The following is a 19,845-nucleotide window of genomic DNA, read 5'->3' as shown; positions in this document are numbered from 1 at the left end:
CTTACTCTGAGTAGCATGCCTCTGAGCCAACCGTTTTTTCTAAACTAAAACCTCAGTATTCAGGTTAAATTGCCATGTTGGCACTTTGCGATAAATAAGTGGGGGTTGGGTTGCAGTTTGGGCACTCGGTCTCGAAAAGGTTCGCCATCACTGTTATAGGAGATGTAGTGTGGCCATCCTGTTCCCTTATTGCTTACATACCCACCAGAGGCTCAGCAAACCCCCTCAATTTTTTGCAACTGCAGAACGTGGGGGGGGGGGGGATTATCAATAATCTGGCAGGCCACACTACATGGCTGGTGGACAGCGTTCAATTTACTATGTTAGAAGTTGTGTAAGCCTGATTTTCAATTGTGGATGTGGATTGAGAGTTCATGAGAAAAAAAAGGGAAATATGAGAAGTTGTTTGAAATGTCTGTGTAGGTCAGGGGTTTCCAACTCTGGCACTTCAGATGTTCATGGACTACAATTCCCATGGCCAATTGGCCATGCCAGCAGAGACTGATGGGAATTGTACTCCATGACATCCTGGCATAAGTTGAATCTAATTGTAGGCGTTCTGCAATAGCCTTTCTAGCATAGTCTTACCACGTTGGGTTAAATGTATATTGTTTTCGTAGCTTCTGCAATTCAGTTTTTTCTTCAAAGACAGGTGTGTTTTGTTTAATAGATTTTGTTTTTCTTTAAATTTCTCAAAGGTGTGATAATAGTGACAAGTCGGGAGATGGAAAGGAGTCAGAGCAGGTAACTATTCACTTGAATGTTTTGGCGGCTTATAGTTTTATTTCCTATAAAGCTTGATTTTAAAGTAGGGAGTGCGGTCAGACCGTTAGTCACGAGTCATATTTATTTGGATTAAAAAGAATCCTTTTTTGTGCAGCACCCTCAAAAGCGTTTTCCCCTTGGCTTCAGTGGCTCTTTATTTTCTTATCTACCAAGAATACAATCTTCTTGCATAGTGTTCCGTTATGAATGTATGCTAATTCAGATATGTGATATATGTTTTGCAGAGCACTGTGCAGCTATTAGATGTATTTGACAGTGACTCCGATTCTGAAGAATTTATGAGCAACTACGCACTACTAAGATATTTGGTAGGTGGCCGAACTGTCTGTGGCTCAGTGAACAAAATACAATGTAACATGTGTAAGTGAATGATAAAGAGAGTCCTAGAACAGTGATGGCGAACCTATGGCACAGGTGCCAGTGGTGGCACTCAGAGCCCTCTCTGTGGGGAAGTGCAAGCAGAGTGCCCCCTCCACACATCTAGGCTGGTCTGGGCCTCTGGGCTCGATTATTAGCATTAAACTTAAGACCTAGTTTTGAGGAATCAGTGTAAGTAACTGTTAAGCGCTTCCCAGGAGACCTTGTGAGCCCCAAGCTCTCCTGGGAACTGTAGTTCCTCAGGCAGTTTTAGCCTGAACTATAAATAGGCTGCTTTTTTCAGCCTCAAAAAGTACTAGAAATAGAAAAGAAACTTAGGTAAGTGTGGGAAGGCGGGTGGTGTGTGTATGTGCCACAGGGGGGGGGGGCGCTGCCAGAGTGGGGAAAATGGGGAGGGGCCGGTGCATGACGCACCCCCCCTGTTCCGTTGGCGCGCCACCACTGCCTGCAGATGTAATGTCCCATAGTCTTTGCTCTATTGATTTGAGTGCTAAATTGTATCATAGAAGGGCAAGAAAAGAGGATGAGAGACCAATGAAGGTAGCTTTTTGTGCAGTCCTTTTCATCCAGCTACTGGAGAAATCATCCTGGGCTAGGTAGATAAATAGACCTGGGCCCCATGAGAAGATCTGTATCTTGAGCCAAATGCTCAGTGCTACAGATGATGCCCTAAAGGTCAGGGTGTGTTTCTAGCGAATGAACTGCATTAGAGACAAAATGGGGTACTTTTAGGATTGCCTTTAGAAATCTATCTTGGCGTTTATCAATCTCCAGCGATGCTCCACGAATGCACACTGCTATGGCATATAACAATTGCATCGCTACCCAGAATAACTAATTTTTTGTTGTTGTTGGAAAAGATGGGAAAACATTTCCTTGGAGTTGGGAACTGTTTTTTCCCTGGGGCATCACAACTTTAGCAGATTCTGCATGGGTCAAAAACAGTGGTGTGAAAACGGTGTAAAAGGATTTGGACCATTTTCACACCGGTGCAAGACTGCCGACAGTGTTGTAAGGAAAGTTGCTGGCAGAGTCGCGCTGCACCAGTCTGAAGAGGTTTTGCCTGCTTAAACATTTCCTAAGCATTTCCCTCGTCTGAGCTCCCCACGTAGCTATTAAAAGTTGGATCTTTTTCTGTTTCGTCTCCTACTAACTTCTTTGCGGGGCTGTGTGTTCTCCTTTCAGAAAAGCTTTGAATTCGTGGATGAGGACAATGCTGCATTCATCCTGCAGGTTACTCAGAAACTCACCCGAGCGCTGGTTGTGTATCGTGGGAAACTTTCCGAGAAAAACGTAATTTCCTCTTAGTATTTCTAAATGTTTTTTGTGCTGTAATTTAGGCACCTTCCAGCATCCCTGTTCAGAGACTGTACTGTTTTGTAGGTGAGATGTGAGCTAATGTGTCCTGTTGTGCAAAATTTAAATTCCCTGGTACAGTAGGATTCTGCTGTTTGGGTCGTGGCTCTCTGAGGTTTTGAAACGGTGGATTCTCGCTTGCTTTGTGGTACCTCGAATCCTCTGTTATAGCAGTTTTCATAATAGGAACGTGCAAGTACAGGACCCATGAGGAAGAACTGCCGAGAAACTCTCATTTCCCCTTGTATCCTTCTCCTTACACACTTTCCTCTTTCTGTCCCCCAGCAGCCCCATAGAATCTCCCTTTTTCTGATTAATTTCTTTCCACCCACCAAGTGATCCACTTTACTTTCCACCCACCAAGTGATCCACTTTATTAATTTCTTTCCACCCACCAAGTGATCCCCTTCTTCACCTCTCTGTCTTTGTTCCCCCCGGCAGCTTCTTCCCTTTTCTTCTCTGCCACCCGGCTATTCACCTCTTTTGGTTCTCCCTCTTCCCAGCTTCTCTTGTCGTCCTTCTTGCCCCGTTTCTCTTCCATCCTTTCTGTCTTTTTCCTTTCTCAGTCTCTCTCCCTCCCTCACCTTTGACAGAAACTAAAGCTTGGATTGAACAGCAACGTTGTTGCATCTACCTGAAATCTCAGTGGGCATTAATCATTTAAAGCTAGAGATGTTGCTTCTGTTATTTGGGTGTTTTTTAAAAAAAACACCTTGCCTTAAAAAAAATAATCATATTTTCCTGAAAGTCAGGGTTTTCCCCAGGTCCGTAGACCCAGATATGAAGTTTTGATCCATACTGTAGGGCAGGGGTGTCCAACTGTGGTGCTTCAGATGTTCATGGACTGATGGCAATTGTAGTCCATGAACATCTGGCAGAACACCAAAATATATTGAACTAGAGGCAGGAATGAGAATCAACTTTTAAAGGCCCTGATATGAGAGGACATAAACTGCACCTTCTCTGTTGCGTCCGCTTCCTTTTTAATGTTCTGTGTGAGACTTCGGCACCTCACTGCATTCAAAGATGTGTAAACTACAGATGCATGTAGAGCCAGGTCATGTGTCTAGCATGAGGGAGTGTGCTGTGAATTCATCTCCTTTACCATGTGGAGCATGAAAGGAAGGATTCACAACTCTTTAGCACTTTTCATGCTACTTGCTTCCTATGGACTTCTTCATGATGTCTTGAAACACTCTGAAATGTATTGTTTTGGAAAACTGAATTCTAAGAACAAAACAGGCCATATTCCTTTTTGATTGGGGGCTCATGAAATGCCTCCCTTAAGGCAAAGCAGAACTGTTTGTACACAGTGTGGAGATGTATTCATTGCAAGCATTCATTAAGAAAAACACACGTAAGTGCTCCATTTTGATGCATTTCTAATATAAGGTGGGTTTTATCTCTGATTATGAATTAGAGATGGGTGAGCATGTTCAAGGTGCACATCTTACTATATATGTATGTGTTTTGCAGAACATTCCTGAGCAAAATCAGAACGTTTCTGAGCTAAGAGCCGACGTTTCTGAGCAAAATCAGAATGCTCCTATGCAAAAACCGGACGTTCCCAAGCAAAATCAGAGTGCTCCTATGCAAAAACCGAACGTTTTCAAGCAAAATCAGAAGGTTTCTTATCAGAATCAGAAGATTTCTAAGCAGAATCAGAAGGTGTCTAAGCTAAAACAGCATGCAGATTCTGCTGACCATTCAAAGCAGAAGACATCGTCGGGCGCTGCTGGACCTCCTAACGGTAAGAGAGCTTGTGCTATACATGTAAATGAGGAGGTTTGCGTTGAAGCAACAAACTGTTATTGATCGAAGAAGACTGAGAGAGATCGGTCATAAGTTGCCCGATCTTTTCTCCTTGTGCTAGATCTCCCAAGAGGGGACAAAGGTGAGGCTTATTTTAGGATGGGGTCCCCGACCTTTTCCAGCCTGAAGGCACCGTTGGAATTCTGGCAGAGGGTTATTGTCGCCAGTTACAAAATGGTTGCAGCGAGGAGGCAAGCCACAAAATATGCTGCCACAGGAGGTGGTGATGGCCACTAACCTGGATAGCTTTAAAAGGGGCTTGGACAGATTTATGGAGGAGAAGTCGATCTATGGCTGCAATCTTGATCCTCCTTGATCTGAAGTTACCAAATGCCTTAATAACAGTCCAGGTGCTTTCGGGAGCAACAACCCGCCGAGAGCCATTGCTCACATCCTGCAGGTGAGCTCCCAAAGGCACCTGGTGGGCCACTGTGAGTAGCAGAGAGCTGGACTAGATGGGCTCTGGTCTGATCCAGCTGGCTTGTTCTTATGTTCTTATGTTCTTATGTCTCTTCTCTTTTGAAGACGATTTTTCACAATGGGATCTGCCTATTGAACAATCCTTTGAACATATGGAAACAAATCCCATTGTTAAGATACCAGCTAAGCGAAAAGCACCAGAGCCAAACCCGGATCCTTCAGAAGACAAGGTTAAAACTTGTAAACTTGAGGCTTCGTTGCCCACATCTCAACAGAAACCTAGTGAACAAGACTCTTGTGATGCTAAAGGGCCAGGTGAGCGTCGGGGGCCACGTGACTCTGAAAGCCGAGGTGAGTCTCGGAAGCCACGTGCTGCTCCTGGTGCTGCCAGGCGTCCGGATGCAGCCAAAGACCCGCGTGCTCAGCCCCCTCAAAGACAGCGTTTGGCCGGCGAGCGCCCAGCACCGAGATCACGAGACATCTGGATGCAGGCGAGGGGCAGAGAGCGTGACTCGTCAATTTCAGGAGCAGAGGTTTGCTCAGAGGCGAGATGCCATCTCTTGCAGCCCTAAAAGGCGAGATGTCCCGTCTTTGCGTCAGAATCGGTCCGGTGTATCTCCTCCTGTGCCATTACGGTCCGAACATGATGATGGAAAATATGTCAGCAGTAGAAGAAAGATGGATATTGAGGAAGTTGAAATCTGGGCGCCTGACCCTGCATTCAGTGGTAATGTGGTTATTCTGCATTCATTCATTTCTTGAGGGCGGGGCGGGGTGGGGGTATTGTAGGAGCTAATAACTGGGTTTTTGGATTTTACTGCCATTAAGTTGGTTCAGTCAGATCTGAATTTAATGCAGGAGAGGATTTCCGAGTGGAGGCCTAGGGGGGAAGGCAGCTGCCGCAGCTTTCTCCTCTTGGTCTCCACTGCTGCTACGTCATCTTCTTTCCCACGTAGTGGAGGGGGAAGGAAGGAGAAAACAGCAGCAGAGGTACCAACCCCTTGGGGGCAGAGCTGGCGCACAGGTTTGTATCGGGGTGCATCACTGCCAACATCTCCTTCTCAACCTGGTTTATCGCAGATCCCGGTAACAACCTGGCGGATGCCGTGTCTAGGTTTCAGGAGAGGAGGTTCCAGGTGCCTGCCCCCAGTCCGATCCACCACCCAGAACCCTTCCTGGAGGAGCACTGGACACTTGGCAGCAACTGGTTGGGAGAATTCAAGTTCAGTGCACCCACCCCTTGGCGGTCCTGTTCTCGGCCACGGGAAGTGGGTAGGGTGGCAGCCCTGGCCAAATTGGAAGGCCCTGGTCCTGTATTCCCTTGCATCGCTGAGAGAGCAGAGTTTTGCACCCAGAACTGTGAGCACCCACCCTTTGGCAGGTTCATTGTGCAGTAAAGCCCTCAGCTTTTTTGACTTCTTTTTTTTTTTTTTTGAGAGCTGGAAGAAGACCTTTCCATCACTTCTGGATGGCCGGAAGCCCATCTCCATAGAGGGGCTCGGAGGGCACCTGCGGCCCTGTATGCGTTGGAGTTTGAGGCCACCCTCATGGATCCTGGCCTTTTCTGGGGCCGTCGGCAGACGCAGCTTGCTCTCAGCTTCATGCCGTCGCTGTCCCAGATGGGCTCTTGAGCTGCAGGATGCCTCCACGCGGGATTCCGGGCGCCACTCGTGTTGCGCCGGTCCAAAGCAGATTAATGGGACCGGGTCCCAAATTTTCCTTTGGGTCGTTCCGGCAGGTCTGCCTTGCCCAGCCCCTTGCCCGTAAGCCGATTCCCCTTGCCTTGCCCCCCGATTCCAGTTTTTCCCGATTCTGCCTTGCCCCCCGATTCCAGTTTTTTCCTCACACGTTCAGATGTGGCCTTCCTTACAGCTTCCTGGTTGGCTAGCACACTGGGGCCCAGCCTTTTTTCACTGGCCGACATTCCCCTAAAATTGTACTCCCCATATTAGTAAATCTATTCTGTAACTTTTTTTCACGTTCTCCCAAATGCTCTGGCGCATACCCCTGGCGATATGCGTACTCCAGGTTGGGAGTCACTGGACTAGCATGATGCAGGCAGGCATCGTTACTCAGGATCTCCATCCAGGGCAGGGGTGGGCGATTATTTTTTCCATGGGGCCGCATAAGAAACAAAATATTGTGGAGGGCTGGGCCAAAAGACTGAACTCAATTCTGCATAATAGGGGCTGATAAGTGACAGACAGGTGCACAGATCAACTTGGAATCAGTGGCAACAGCTCTGCATACAACACTATCTGGCACAAAGAATCACAGGCTTAACCTACCTGCACAGTTGTCCACTGTGACAATCAAGCAAGTGGGGAGACTTAAGTCCCTTGACCTACTTTTTTCATCGACTGGTGCTTTTGAAAGCCCCGCAGAAGCAGGCAGCCAAGGCAACTGGCTTCTGTGGGGCTTTCAAAGACCCCTGGCTCCCCAGCAAGGCAGGGGGGCCAGTCAGGGTCATCCGGCAGGCCGGATGTGGCCCGTGGGCCGTATAATGCCCAGGTCTGATCTAGGGGGTTATGGGGTGCCGTAGTGACTGGAAATGAGGCTTCCCAAGGCCAAAATGCAGGCCATTTGGCATTGAAGGTCATCCTTTTACTCACCCTACATCTTCCCCCAGATTCGGTAGTCTCTAACATCTTATCTTTTCAGTTCCTCTAGGGCCACTCAAGACAGTATGGATCATTGGCCACAGCGTCGTTCACAAGGCTGGGGCCTACGCAGCTGCCTCTGGCTGGGGGAGAGTCTTGGGGCTCGACAATCGCATAAAGATCACATGGATGGGACAGAGAGAGATGCTGTGGGACGTTCTTCTACCAACCATATCCTCCAAGGTCTCCTGCTTTGGTGCCCCGGATGCCATCGTCATCCAGCTGGGTGAAGACGACCTCGTAGGTCGAAAAGGGGTCAAACTGACTATTGCCATGACGGCCGACATACAGACCATCAAATCCAGGCTCCCAGATACGCGACTCTTCTGGTCAGACCTTCTGGAGCGGCGCAAATGGAGCGGGGATGAAGCACCAGAGAAGATTGACCTTGCTAGGAGGAAAGTTAGCGCTGTGGCAGGGCAGGTCATCGAAGAGACTGGTGGTGTTGTTATCTACCACCCCGACATTAGCTTCAGGCTGAAGGCCCTCTTTAGGGCTGACGGTGTCAATCTCTCGGACTGGGGTCTGGATCTCTGGCTTTATAGCATTCGCGACGCATTGCTTTGTTGGCTGCAATCGTAGGTAGGAGCAGGTTAAGTGGGGTGCTTTGGGCATTGGGCTGGATCCTTTTTTTGGCAGGGGGAGGCTGTGACTGTGTGCCGGCCTCCCCTGTTTCAGGACCCCCTTAAGGGGTATCGGGGGTGGAGCCATACAGCAGCAGGTCCAACCTGGAGGCTGTTGGCTGCTTCTTACCACCAGTTGGGCAGGGGAACCTCGCCGTGGCTTGCACCCATGTGGTTTCCCCAGCAGGCGAGCTGAGAGAATTTGGTCCCCCACTGCTGAACCCATCCCCCCACCCCACCCCCCCGGGCTGCACCAATGCTCCTGCATTGGTATTCCGTAAAAAGATGGGGCCTGTTTTTCCCCCAGTCACACCTTCAGTGTTGTTCTCCAGCTCCCTCCCTCCTTCACCTGCCCCTAGGACTGCATTACAACTACCAAAACTGATTGTTGTGTAGAGATCATTTACAAATTGTTTGAAACAACAGCTTTTTTAATTAATTAAAGCTTGAATAGAAGATAACTGGGCTTTCTGGGGTTTTTTTTCTTAATAAAGGAATGGACATCCAAATCGTGATCAAGATTCAATCGAGAGTGGGACCCTGAAACCAAAGAAAACCATCAGCACAAGTTGAAGAAAACACCGTTTTGTGGTTCTTTTTTGAGATGCATTCCAAGTTGGACTTTTGTTTTTTTCCGGTTTTAGATTTGATTGCTTTTCTGAATAACAGCATCGAACCCAAAATTAAGATGGAAATGTTTAGTTTTTTTCATTTTGCCTTTCTCTTCTATAAGTACTTCTGATTTATGATGTCGTCCTGCCCCTTTTTTATTGTCCTGGTATAAACCATTGCATACATACATAAGCCTTTATTGGCATAGTCAGAAAAAAGTTACATGAATCGGGAACAATTGCATGGATACATGATAGATAAAAGGCCCCACGGGGAGCACAGCAAATACTTTCTACTGGGAACTCTCAACTATCTCCGCAATGAAATTGGCGATCTCTTCACAAAGACCGGGGTCCGAGTTGTTTAACAATAGAGATAACCTAGTCAGATCAGGCAGCCCAGATTGGAAGAAAAAAATGTAGGTTGGTATATTTAGATCTGATGTTATCAAATCTGGTGCAGTGCAAGCGTTGGTGAGTCAGGGTTTCAACCACATTAAGTTTGCAACTGCATAACCTTGCGGGTTTGTCTAAATTGCTGAACCTACCCTTTAATAGGGCAGAGGGCATAACGTTAAAACTCGCAATGGTAAGGGCTCTCCTTGCGTGTGGGTTCTTTAAGGTATGGAGGCCATATGTCTCTGCTCAAATGGAATTAGGAGTTGTGTTGGAGAGCAGGTTCGTTTGGCTGCTAGATGCAAATTTGCAAATTCTAGATCTGAAAGCCGATCTCTGAGCCTATTGTCCGCTTCTGAATATAAACCATTGCGTATCCTGTACTCAGGCAGCAGGGTCACACCACCCTAGAAGCTGAGTGAAAAAAGGAAACTTTAGATGGGAGAAATGCTGCACACCCTTCACATTACGGAATCTCCAGTACCATGTGCAGTGCTGCACCCTGACATATGTGAGCGCGCAAGAAAATTGCCAGTTGAGATGCAGCAACATTAAATTGCTAGCACTGATTTTCACTCTGCTCCAAACCCTGTCCAATGCAGCGAAGGGCAAACAGCTAGTTGTGCACTCCCCGCAGGGGTTTTCTGTAGAAAGAATCCATGTTTGTGGGAAAGGCTTGTTGCTTTCACAACTAATGTTGCGTTTAGACAGAAGATCAAGTGGTGAATATGTATATATAATGTAACATAGTGTGTCAAAGCAACTATACTGTCATTCAGATCAGCTTGAATCACTCCAGCTGGGCAATTGGGCAGTTTCCCAGCTGTAGTCCTTATACAAGTAGACCTAAAATTGTGGTACAGTGATAACTTTACCTTCGCAGTGCCCTACATAGTTGATGCTCATTAGAGATAAATCACTCCTGCCAGATGTGTAAAGTTAAAACATTGTAAATAAGATATTTTTCTTTCAACTTGTGACGTTTATACACAAAGGATGTATAGTGAAAATGAAATCTAACTGCAATACCAATCTACACTTCCAAGTGTTTTGGTATTGTCTTAGTTTATATTAGTTACCAGGTATTATTCCTGAGGTTATTTTCTTACTTGCTGTTTGTACATGGTATTTTTACAAAGCTTGAAGTGTGGTTAACAGCCTTAAAGACTGATTCCTTAAAACAATACGTCCACTCTGTTATTAAGAAAAAACACCTGCACAGCATACATTAACCAATGGCCGAAGCTCACCACCACCTCCAAAGAAATGAGTAGATCATTCCCAGCAAAAGACCCTGCGGCAAAGCAGTCTGGGAGGCCTTGCTATCAACTGGTAACAAGGGGGTTTTTCCGCCAGCTTCGGACAAACCACAGAGCGAACTGTAGACACAGTGTCCCACCTTGCAGGGAAGAAATATTTATTTTATTATTTATTTGTTGGGTTTATAAACCGCCCTCCCCCGGAGGGCTCAGGGTGGTGTACAATACAAGTAGAGCACAATCAATTTAAAATACAATAAATATAAGTTAAGATGGCTCTAGTAAAAATAAACCCTACCCCATTAAAATGCAGCTGATAAATCTAATATTAACATTAGCTCAAGATGGCGCCTACCATCTATTCCCTCTAAAGCATACACCAGAAAAGAAGGGCGGTAGGGGCCACATGATATTACAGCGGCAAGCAGAAGGGAAAGAAGGAAGGAAGGAAATAATGAGCAGCAGTCGTGAGGAGTCCAGCTGGCACGTGTGCCCTTTCTTCCCTGGGGTTTAGTCTGTTGCTGATTGGTAGATTTGTTGTATTTAATGGTTAGTTACTGTTTTCTCATTTTGTCAGCTGCTCCACACTCGGTCAGGTAAAAGTATCCATATTAATAAATAGGATCTCAATCGGATGTGTGGGTTCTGGGTCATGAAGGGGTTTAAAGGCCTTCGACCTAGAAGCAAGTAATGTAATGTTATAACTCAGTGATATTCCACAGCACCGTTCCCAGAGGTGGGATCCAGCAGGTTCTCACAGGTTCCCGAGAGTAGTTATTTGTGTGTGCCGAGAGGGGGTTACTAATGGGTCCTTGCCACAGCCCCACCCAGGAATGCCCTGTCCCCGGAATGCCCGGCCACGCCCATATCGTGCCCCGCCCAGCCTCATTGACGCTACGCCACAGTTTGAATCCCACCACCATGGGAACCTGTTACTAAAATGTTTGGATCCCACCACTGACCATTCCCTTAAATGTGGCACATGTCCCATGTTTCATCAAAGTGGGCCAAGCCCTTCCCTGATGGGGTTTCTGTTTTGTGGGGGGGGGGCCTTTCTTGAAACAGCTGCCCTGAGGTGCAGCCCTCATACTAGAGATGGAAGAAGATGTGGATTTTTTGGCTGAGGTGCTTGTGAATATGAATCTCCTTACGTTCCATACTAAGCACCCCTGGTTTAACCTCATGGTAGTTGTTACCAAACCTCTGGGCAGCCTTCCGGTCCCCTCTGCCTCTTGCTCTGCCAGCCAGCCAGCTTCACCTGGCCAGCTCTACCTGTTGGTTGAGCTGTTCCCCTTGAGGGGTTCAGGTGCTCCAGTCATCTTTATCCATAAGATTCCTTTAGCAGCATTTGTCTGTAGCAATTTTACTGCTCACAATGATAACATTTAGAATTAGATAGAAAGAAAAAAAAAGTATAGTGCCGTGGTGGCGAACCTTCGGCACTCCAGATGTTATGGACTACAATTCCCATCAGCCCCTTCCAGCATGACCAATTGGCTGTGCTGGCAGGGGCTGATGGGAATTGTAGTCCATAACATCTGGAGCGCCAAAGGTTCGCCACAACTGGACTCATGCCAAAGTGCACACCGTTAACGGTATATAAGGATTCGCTGTGTATTATGTAACGAAGTCAAGAACGACATAGCAAAACAGCCAGTCTTGCATGGTGAGCAGTCATTCTATCCAAGGAACAAGCAGGCTTTAGAACTGGCTGCTCCATTATAGACCAGTGCCTGATTTTACACCATTTGGCAGAAAAAAAATACTATGTCCCATAATAATGATTAACAATTTTTTAAATCATCAGCATAGTTCGGAAGATGGTCATTTCAGGTACAGCTCAGGTCTTATGAGACGCCTTGCTGGATCAGACCAGTGGTCCACTCAGTCCAGCATCCTGTTTTGCTCTGTAGCTAACCAGTTGTCCTGGAAGGTAGCAAGTAAGAAATAAACAAGGCCTCCCCGTGATGTTGTACTAACTAGCCTGCCTGATATTATGGTTCCCCATCATGTTGAGCGGTCTTTGATAGACCTCTCAAATAATCTCTGAAAACTGGCTATTGGTGGCCATCGCTACATTAACTGGCAGTGAATTCCACATTTTTTTTGAATGAATACTTCCTTTTATCCATCCTGAATATATTGCTTATTAAGATCATTGGTTCCCACGGGAGAAAAAAAAATCTATCCACTTGGTCCACTTTGTGAATCTTTTTTATAAACATTTGTCATTCTCACTTGGTTTTTTCTCCCCAAAATGAAAAACCCCAGGTCCAAGCCTTTCCTTGTTGGGAAGGTTCTTCAGTCACTGTAATGGGCAGTTGTCCTCTTTTGCACTTTTCCTAGCTCTGCAGTATCTTTTTGATTCATGAGGATTTTCGCAAACATCTTGAAATTCCACTCCCAACAGCGTGAAATATCTTGATTGATGGGGCACATTGACAGTTGGGTTCAATGGAAGAAGAGAAGAAGAGTTTGGATTTATATCCCCCCTTTCTCTCCTGCAGGAGACTCAAAGGGACTTACAATCTCCTTGCCCTTCCCCCCTCACAACAAACACCCTGTGAGGCAGGTGGGGCTGAGAGAGCTCCGAAAAGCTGACTAGCCCAAGGTCACCCAGCTGGCATATGTGGGAGTGCACAGGCTAATCTGAATTCCCCAGATAAGCCTCCACAGCTCAGGCAGCAAAGCGGGGAATCAAACCTGGTTCCTCCAGATTAGATACACGAGCTCTTAATCTCCTAAGCCACTGGAGTACTCTTGCTTTCCATTGCCTGTAATGCTTATTTCCAAAAAGCAAACTTGAAATCCAATCTGCTGGTTTTTAGAGTGTTTTATTATTCGCTATGAGTTGGGAAAAGAAAAAGAACCCTGCTGGATCCCATCAGTAATCTGTCTAGTTAAATATATTGTCCAATAAGCAGGGCATTGAGCCAAGTCTCCCCCCCTCCCCGCATGTTGCTTCCTAGCACTGGGCTTCAGAGGTTTACAGTCTGAAAATGGAGGTTCCCTTCATACCCCATGTATAATAACCACAGCTTGGCCTCTCCTGCTCCATGAATGTGTCCAATGCCCTTTAAAAGCCATCTATGCTGATGATCATCAATACTTCTGCAGCCGGTGAGTTCCACATTTCAATCACTCACGAAGTGAACACGTATTTCTTTTCAAGTATTCTAAAGCTTCTCCACAGTAACGACTTTTGGGAACCGTTGTGTTGTTGTAGTTAAAGAAGCTGGCCTGGGAGGCCTGGATTTCAACCCCTACTCTGCTGCTGTTAAGCTCACTAGGGCAGCCTTTGGCTGGCACTGATTCTTGCCCAGCCGAGCCTTCCTCAGAGGGTTGTTGTGCGAGCATGGCACATGAGAGCCCTTGGGAGTTGTCTGAGGAAAGGACAGGAGAAAAAACCCTGTTGTGCTTCTACCATCAGCCAGCAAAGATCCTCGTGGAGGAAGCACCCTTTTATTGGTAGTCGGGAGAGGCGGCAGCTTCAAACAGGATCCTCTAGGGTTGCCAGCCTCCAGGTGAAATGTCCCGGGATTACAACTGTTCTCAAGTATCCTTTCCCCCCCTAGAGCACAGGTGTCAAACTCGCGGCCCTCCAGATGTTATGGACTACAGTTCCCATCATCCCCTGCCAGCATGATGCAGGGGATGGTGGGAACTGTAGTCCATAACATCTGGAGGGCCGTGAGTTAGACACCTATGCCCTAGAGACAAGGGCTGCTTTGGAGGAGGTATTTACTATCACTATACTCCACTGGGGTCACTCCGCCGGGCAAACTGCACTCTGTGCGGGCCGCATCCCGAAATCTCCCTGAATTTCTCAACCCAGAGATGGCAACGCCAGTCCCTTCAAGCGCTTCCGAACCTCCTTCCGCCAACGATGCCGGAGATTCGCTCGCCGCGGTCGAAATTCCGAAGTCCGGGCAGGGCGCGTGCGCAGTAGACACTCGTCACGTTCCTTGTCTTCCGCTCCAGCAGGGGGCGGCAGAGCGCGGTTCTCCCTCCTTGGTTTCCACAAGCGGGAGAGGGGGAAGCCACCCTTCCCCAGCCGACTCCGTCCCACGCGGCGTCACGTGACCTTTAGCGACTTCCGGAAGCGTGTGCGCTTAGCCTCGGAAGGAGTAGCAGGGCCGAGGGGACTGGCCGTTGGCGCCGCGTGGGTTAGTTTCATGAGTCGGAGGCGGGCGCGCGACGTCGGCTCGGAGGTGAGTGCCTGAGGGGAGCGCCCGGGGCCCTCATTGGCTCCCGCCGCCGCGCGGTCGTCCCTGAGGCGCCGCCCACTTTCCGTTGGCCCCCAGAGGCGGCGGTCAGTTATCTCGTGGGGCCGGACAGGCGCGCTCTTCCCGCCTTTTTTTCTTAAGTCCACCCCGCCCCCGCTTTGTGAGGCGACTGGAGCGGCTTAAGGCGGGAGACGACCCCGGGCGGCTGCAGGCGTCTCTTTCGCCCTCACGACGAGCCTGGAGGCGGGTTAGACCCAGGCCTAACCTCCAGGGCGCTGCTGGCCTAAAAAAACCTTTCACATCTCGGTCAAGGATGGTTATTCCTTGGGCCTGGAGCATAGGTGTCAAACTGGCAGCCCTCCAGATGTTATGGACTACAGTTCCCATCATCCCCTGCCCATCATCTGTTGGCCTCTTACCTCCCCGCCCTTGTTTACATTCTTTACATACTTGCTTATTTAAAAAAACCAATTTGGTCATGTCTGGTTCTACATATTATGTAGAGAAACTGTCAAATGTTATCAAAAATGACTCCCAACTCCAGCAGGGAGAAGAGTTGTTAGACTTAACCAAATGACCTGGCGTGTCGCCATCACTGACCTAAATAGTTAGGTATCAATTGAAAGGTAGAGGGATACAGACTGAGGATTCTTATGGGCCTCGTTTTTGCTGCCTCTCTGCTCTAATCAAACTGTTCTCTAATTCATGCCCCCTTTGCAGTCTTTACTAATCCCTTTCCACCTTCTGACTGGAATATAATGGCTCAGATATCTCTTTTCCTACTCACATCTGTTGAAAGGGGCTTTAACTCTTAGAAACTGGGAAACCTTGCTGGTCTCTAAAGCGCTACTGGACTTGAATCAGGCTGTTCTACTGCAGACTGACATGGCTGCCCTACTGGATGTTGCCCTTCATGGCCTTGGACTCTCATATTTACATGACTGCCTCTCCTCCTGTGCCTTGCTGCGACCACTTTGCTCATTTGAGCAGAGTCTTCTTACAGATGCTGCCCTGGAAATCAATAACAAACATGGGGGAGTGGTTAAGAGCGTCACACTCTAATTTGGAGAGGCCAGTTTGGTTCCCCGCTCCTCCACTTGAGCGGCAGACTCTAATTTGGTGAATCGTGGTCCCCCCCCCCCCCCCGCCGATCCTGGCTGAGTGACCTTGGGCTAGTCACAGTTCTCACAGATCTTTCTTCAACCCCAGGTATCTCACATGGTGTCTGTTGTGGGAAGGGGAAGGAATTGTAAGGTACCTTTTCTTCTTCATCCATGTTCATGAGTTCTTTGTAGCATCCACAACTTTATGGAATGGCCTGCCTGAGGAATACAGTCAAGGAACTACCCAGACATCTGTTGTTCCACAGACTACAAAATAGAGTTGTACTGAACTGAACTTGCAGGCTAAACTAAACTGAAATACAATTATTCAAGGGACAATTTTCATAGATGAAGTAGGGCTGCATTATTAACAGAAGTATTTATTTAATTAGATTTGTACGCTGCTCTTCCCTTCATGGCCTCAGAGCAGCTTCCAACGATTACAAAACAATGACAAATTTAAACTTACCCTGTTTCCCCGAATATAAGACATCCCCGGAAAATAAGACATAGTAGAGGTTTTGCTGTAGTGCGAAATATAAGGCATCCCCCGAAAGTAAGACGTAGCAAAGTTTTTGTTTGGAAGCATGCCTGACGAACAGAACACAGAAAAATAAGATATGCCCTGAAAATAAGACATAGCGCATCTTTGGGAGCAAAAATTAATATAAGACACTGTCTTATTTTCGGGGAAACACGGTACTAAAAACAATGCAAACTAATGCAGATGCTGAACCCAAACTCAATTTCTGAGGCAGAAACTTTCCAACTTGATAGTATGAGGATCAAATGATTTAGTACAGAGATTATATAAAATGGAGTGGAGTGCAATGGGATGGAGTGGGGGAGGCCAGTTGGATAAACCATAGCTGCCTCAACCACATGCCTGGTAGAACAGCTCTGTCATAGTTACTGTGGAACTGTAATAAATCCTGCAGGGCTTGAGTCTCATTAGACAGAGCATTCCACCAATTGGGGCCAGGACTGAAAAAGTCTGGCCTTGGTAGACTCCAACTGGATCTCTCTGGGACCAGGAACTGAACTATGCTATTGCATGTAGTATGTATTTTCTGCTGTTCATTGCATTTTTCTGCCTCTCGCCGCATTGTGCTTCTACATCATTTTCTGCATTGTTCTCATCTTACATTTCTGCAATCTGTCACATTGTGCCTGTTCTATGTCTCATCTTGCTGACTGCATTTACTTGTGTTGTGTAATCGACTTTGAGTTTCAGTGAGAAAGATAGACTAAATAACATAATTAAAATTAATGGAAACTCCTTGTATGGTCTATGGAGATCTCTTTGATTCTCGTAAAATTCTTTGAATACTCTGATCCATAACATAGACGCTTATTTAGATAATAAAACAACAACAAAATTATCAGGACACCAGTTCGGCAGGTGTGCAGTGAGTGGAGTTGAATGTGTTGAAAAAGGTAACCTTTTATGTATATATTAGACAGCCATCATTGGGGAGAATGTCGCATAATCTCCCAAATGTTGTCATTTCTGGCTAGACCTCCTGGTCGGAAGAGATGGTATAAAACGGAGTGGAGCGCAGTGGGATGCAGTGGAGTGGGAGAGGCCAGTTGGATAAACTATAGCTGCCTCAACCATATGCCTGGTAGAACATATGGTAGGAACTGAACTAAATCACAGTATATCTAATGTTTAGATCCGAGGTTAAAAATGAATAGTTAAGTGATCATATTGTTTGCTGAGCCTACATGAACGCACTTCATTTTTGAGCACCTTAAAAAGTTGTGGTTTTTTTGCAGAATTAGTTTCAAAATGACGAAGAAAAGGAAACATCAGGAGGATTTTCACAAAGTGAAGTTGAAAGTGGGGAAAAAGAAGCCTAGACTCGAAAATGCCACTGACACAAACTTCAGAACGAAGGCCGTACATATTCCTGAGCAGCTTAAAGAGGACCCAGTACTTCCAACAAACAACAGAAAGCTCAACATAAAGGTACAGTTGAAGGCAAATGTCAATGCCACAATAACTTTCCTTAAGTTGGAATCCAGTCGCATCTCTTGAATCTGAGTCTAACAGAACACAAGCTGTGATGAAGCTATATTTTTATGGCACCAAAACCAGTAATAATGACTTGTCCGGAATCCTTCATTAAGATAATTTGTCAAGTAACAAGATATTCTCATTTCTTTAATGTTGGCATTAATGGTAAGGATACATTTGAGAAAGTCTGTTAGATGGATCAACATCTCCATCACACAGGAACACCCCCCCCCCCCACAATTTATGGGGGGGGATTTCAGAAAGCTCAAATGCAGAGTGGAGATTTAGACATGTATCCCACATTCTAGTCTGGCACTCTGACCACTATACTAGCTCTTACATGCCAGCTCCTGCAAACAAATTGAGCTGCATTTTCACTGCTCTGCTTGGTGACTTTACATTCACCAGATGGGGGGAAGGAAGAATGCCTCAGGACAGAATATCCACTGTGTGTTCAATACAGCTCAGATTAAAATGGAGCTGGTTTCAAGTTCAGGCAAGGGGCAATAAATCCAGCAAATGTCTCTATCTAAGCCCTTTTTATAAATCTTCATCTAATTACAGCTCTGCAACATTGTGAGATTTAGCTTTTGCTGTTTTCATGTCTTTATTTCTTTGTTGTTCATAAATATGTCTGTTCGAAGTAGTTCAAAGAGAAGAAACTATCCATAGTTCACAAATAACGACTTACTGTCATGAATGAGTATAAAACATTTGAACTATTGTTTGGTTTTAGAAAGAATGTAATGCAGGTTACTTTTGAAACTTTACCTGCCCTTTTATCTTGTTTCTTCTAGGACCTCCTCTCACAAATGAACCACTATAGTGCAGGAGTTAAACAAGGAGCACTTTTGGGGCTGAAAGATCTGCTGTCTCAGTATCCACATGTAATCGATTCACACCTTTCAAATATACTGAGTGAGCTGGCAGCTGTGTTCACAGACAAAGACTCTACTGTAAGAGCAGCAGCAATCCGCCTCCTTCAGTTCCTCGTTCCAAGAATAAAAGCTGAGCATATGTCTCCATTTTTCCCTTTGGTGAGTGCCCACCTGTCCAGTGCTATGACTCACATCAGCAAGCGAATTCAGGAAGATTCTTTGAAAGTGTTGGACATTCTGTTGGAGGAATACCCCACTCTTTTGATGGATCACAGTAGTGTGTTGCTGAATAACTTTGTAGAACTTATATCTCATCAGCAATTGTCAAAACAATTGAAAAATAGAGAGAATATATCCTGGATGCTATCTGTGTGTCCTGATCGTAGGATAACTTCCCAACAGTGGAGGCTGAATGTATTGCTTAGACTCCGAAAGTTCCTCCATGTTTTGGTAGTTGGATCCTGTGAATTGGATGACGATGGGCCACAAGAAGAAAATAGCAGCCCACAAAGGTCAAGAAACACTTTAAACGTTGACTGGCAGGATCTTTCCAAGGGTCTGGAACACATCCAGTTGTATGAAAATGGGGACTTGCAACCCCGAATCAGTTCATCATTCCGGCTAAGGTAAGAAACTGGCAACCCATCTGAGAGTTCCCCTTTTGTCTCTGATGGTGGGCTGGTGAGCATAGAAAATTTAGTGAAGTTGTCTGAAATATTGTTTTATCCTATTTTTCAAAGTATTCCCACATTTCTTGTGTTCCACTAAACCACGCTGTCATACTCTGCCAGTGTAGATATTGACCATTCCAATACTCTCTCCTGCAGGCAGTAGAGCCTAAAGGCTCTGGACTTGGCCTGGGTTGCTCTCCAACCACTGTATGTAGGAAGTGACCATGTAACTTTAGTATAAATGTGTTACTCCCAATTTAGTCCATGAATTCCACAAAAAATAGCTTGAGTTCTCGCAAAAAGCAATACCTTAAGATATGCATGAGGTAATACCTTCACAAGTCTGTGATGCTTGTGATGCTGTATGATGTGACGAATTCAAAGCTGCTTGTCCTTAAATGACAGTGCTGGTTGTTTATGTGAGTGCCCCTACAATATAAGTTTGATTTTCATTCCTCTTCTGCCACTGAAATTTGGATGTAGTACTTGGGTTCCTGTAGAAGCTACTTGTGTTAAACTCTTGCCCAACAGTGTTCATTGTCTCAGTACCTTTCAGGGTTCTTTTTGTTGATTTAGGTAATCCACGGTCCAATACAGATGCAGGGGGAATTGTCTTGTGGGGGTGGTGTGTGTGGATTAGCCTCCC

At 46.2% G+C, this 19,845-nt stretch overlaps 2 protein-coding genes across 2 annotated transcripts in view; both read left to right on the top strand.

Annotated features, from left to right (window-relative positions):
* The window catches only part of LOC125440553, a 43,362-nt gene extending 34,640 nt beyond the window's left edge, over positions 1-8,722 (top strand). The window contains exons 14-21 of the mRNA XM_048510426.1: positions 699-744; positions 1,011-1,094; positions 2,350-2,457; positions 3,997-4,270; positions 4,858-5,188; positions 5,280-5,479; positions 7,414-8,009; positions 8,530-8,722. Of these exons, the coding sequence (XP_048366383.1) occupies positions 699-744; positions 1,011-1,094; positions 2,350-2,457; positions 3,997-4,270; positions 4,858-5,188; positions 5,280-5,479; positions 7,414-7,994 (1,624 nt within the window). The 3' untranslated portion in view covers positions 7,995-8,009; positions 8,530-8,722. The remainder of the gene's footprint in view (positions 1-698; positions 745-1,010; positions 1,095-2,349; positions 2,458-3,996; positions 4,271-4,857; positions 5,189-5,279; positions 5,480-7,413; positions 8,010-8,529) is intronic.
* Positions 8,723-14,378: 5,656 nt separating this feature from the next.
* TEX10 (testis expressed 10) overlaps positions 14,379-19,845 on the top strand; it is a 39,538-nt gene continuing 34,071 nt past the window's right edge. Inside the window, 3 exon segments of the mRNA XM_048510568.1 lie at positions 14,379-14,512; positions 17,410-17,602; positions 18,448-19,154. Coding sequence (XP_048366525.1) covers positions 17,423-17,602; positions 18,448-19,154 — 887 coding nt within the window. The 5' untranslated portion in view covers positions 14,379-14,512; positions 17,410-17,422.

The sequence above is a fragment of the Sphaerodactylus townsendi genome, linkage group LG11 (assembly GCF_021028975.2).
Source record: "Sphaerodactylus townsendi isolate TG3544 linkage group LG11, MPM_Stown_v2.3, whole genome shotgun sequence".
Classification (NCBI taxonomy): domain Eukaryota; kingdom Metazoa; phylum Chordata; class Lepidosauria; order Squamata; family Sphaerodactylidae; genus Sphaerodactylus; species Sphaerodactylus townsendi.
The sequence above is the reverse complement of the archived record's forward strand: the minus strand, read 5'-3'. Positions and strand labels throughout refer to the sequence as shown.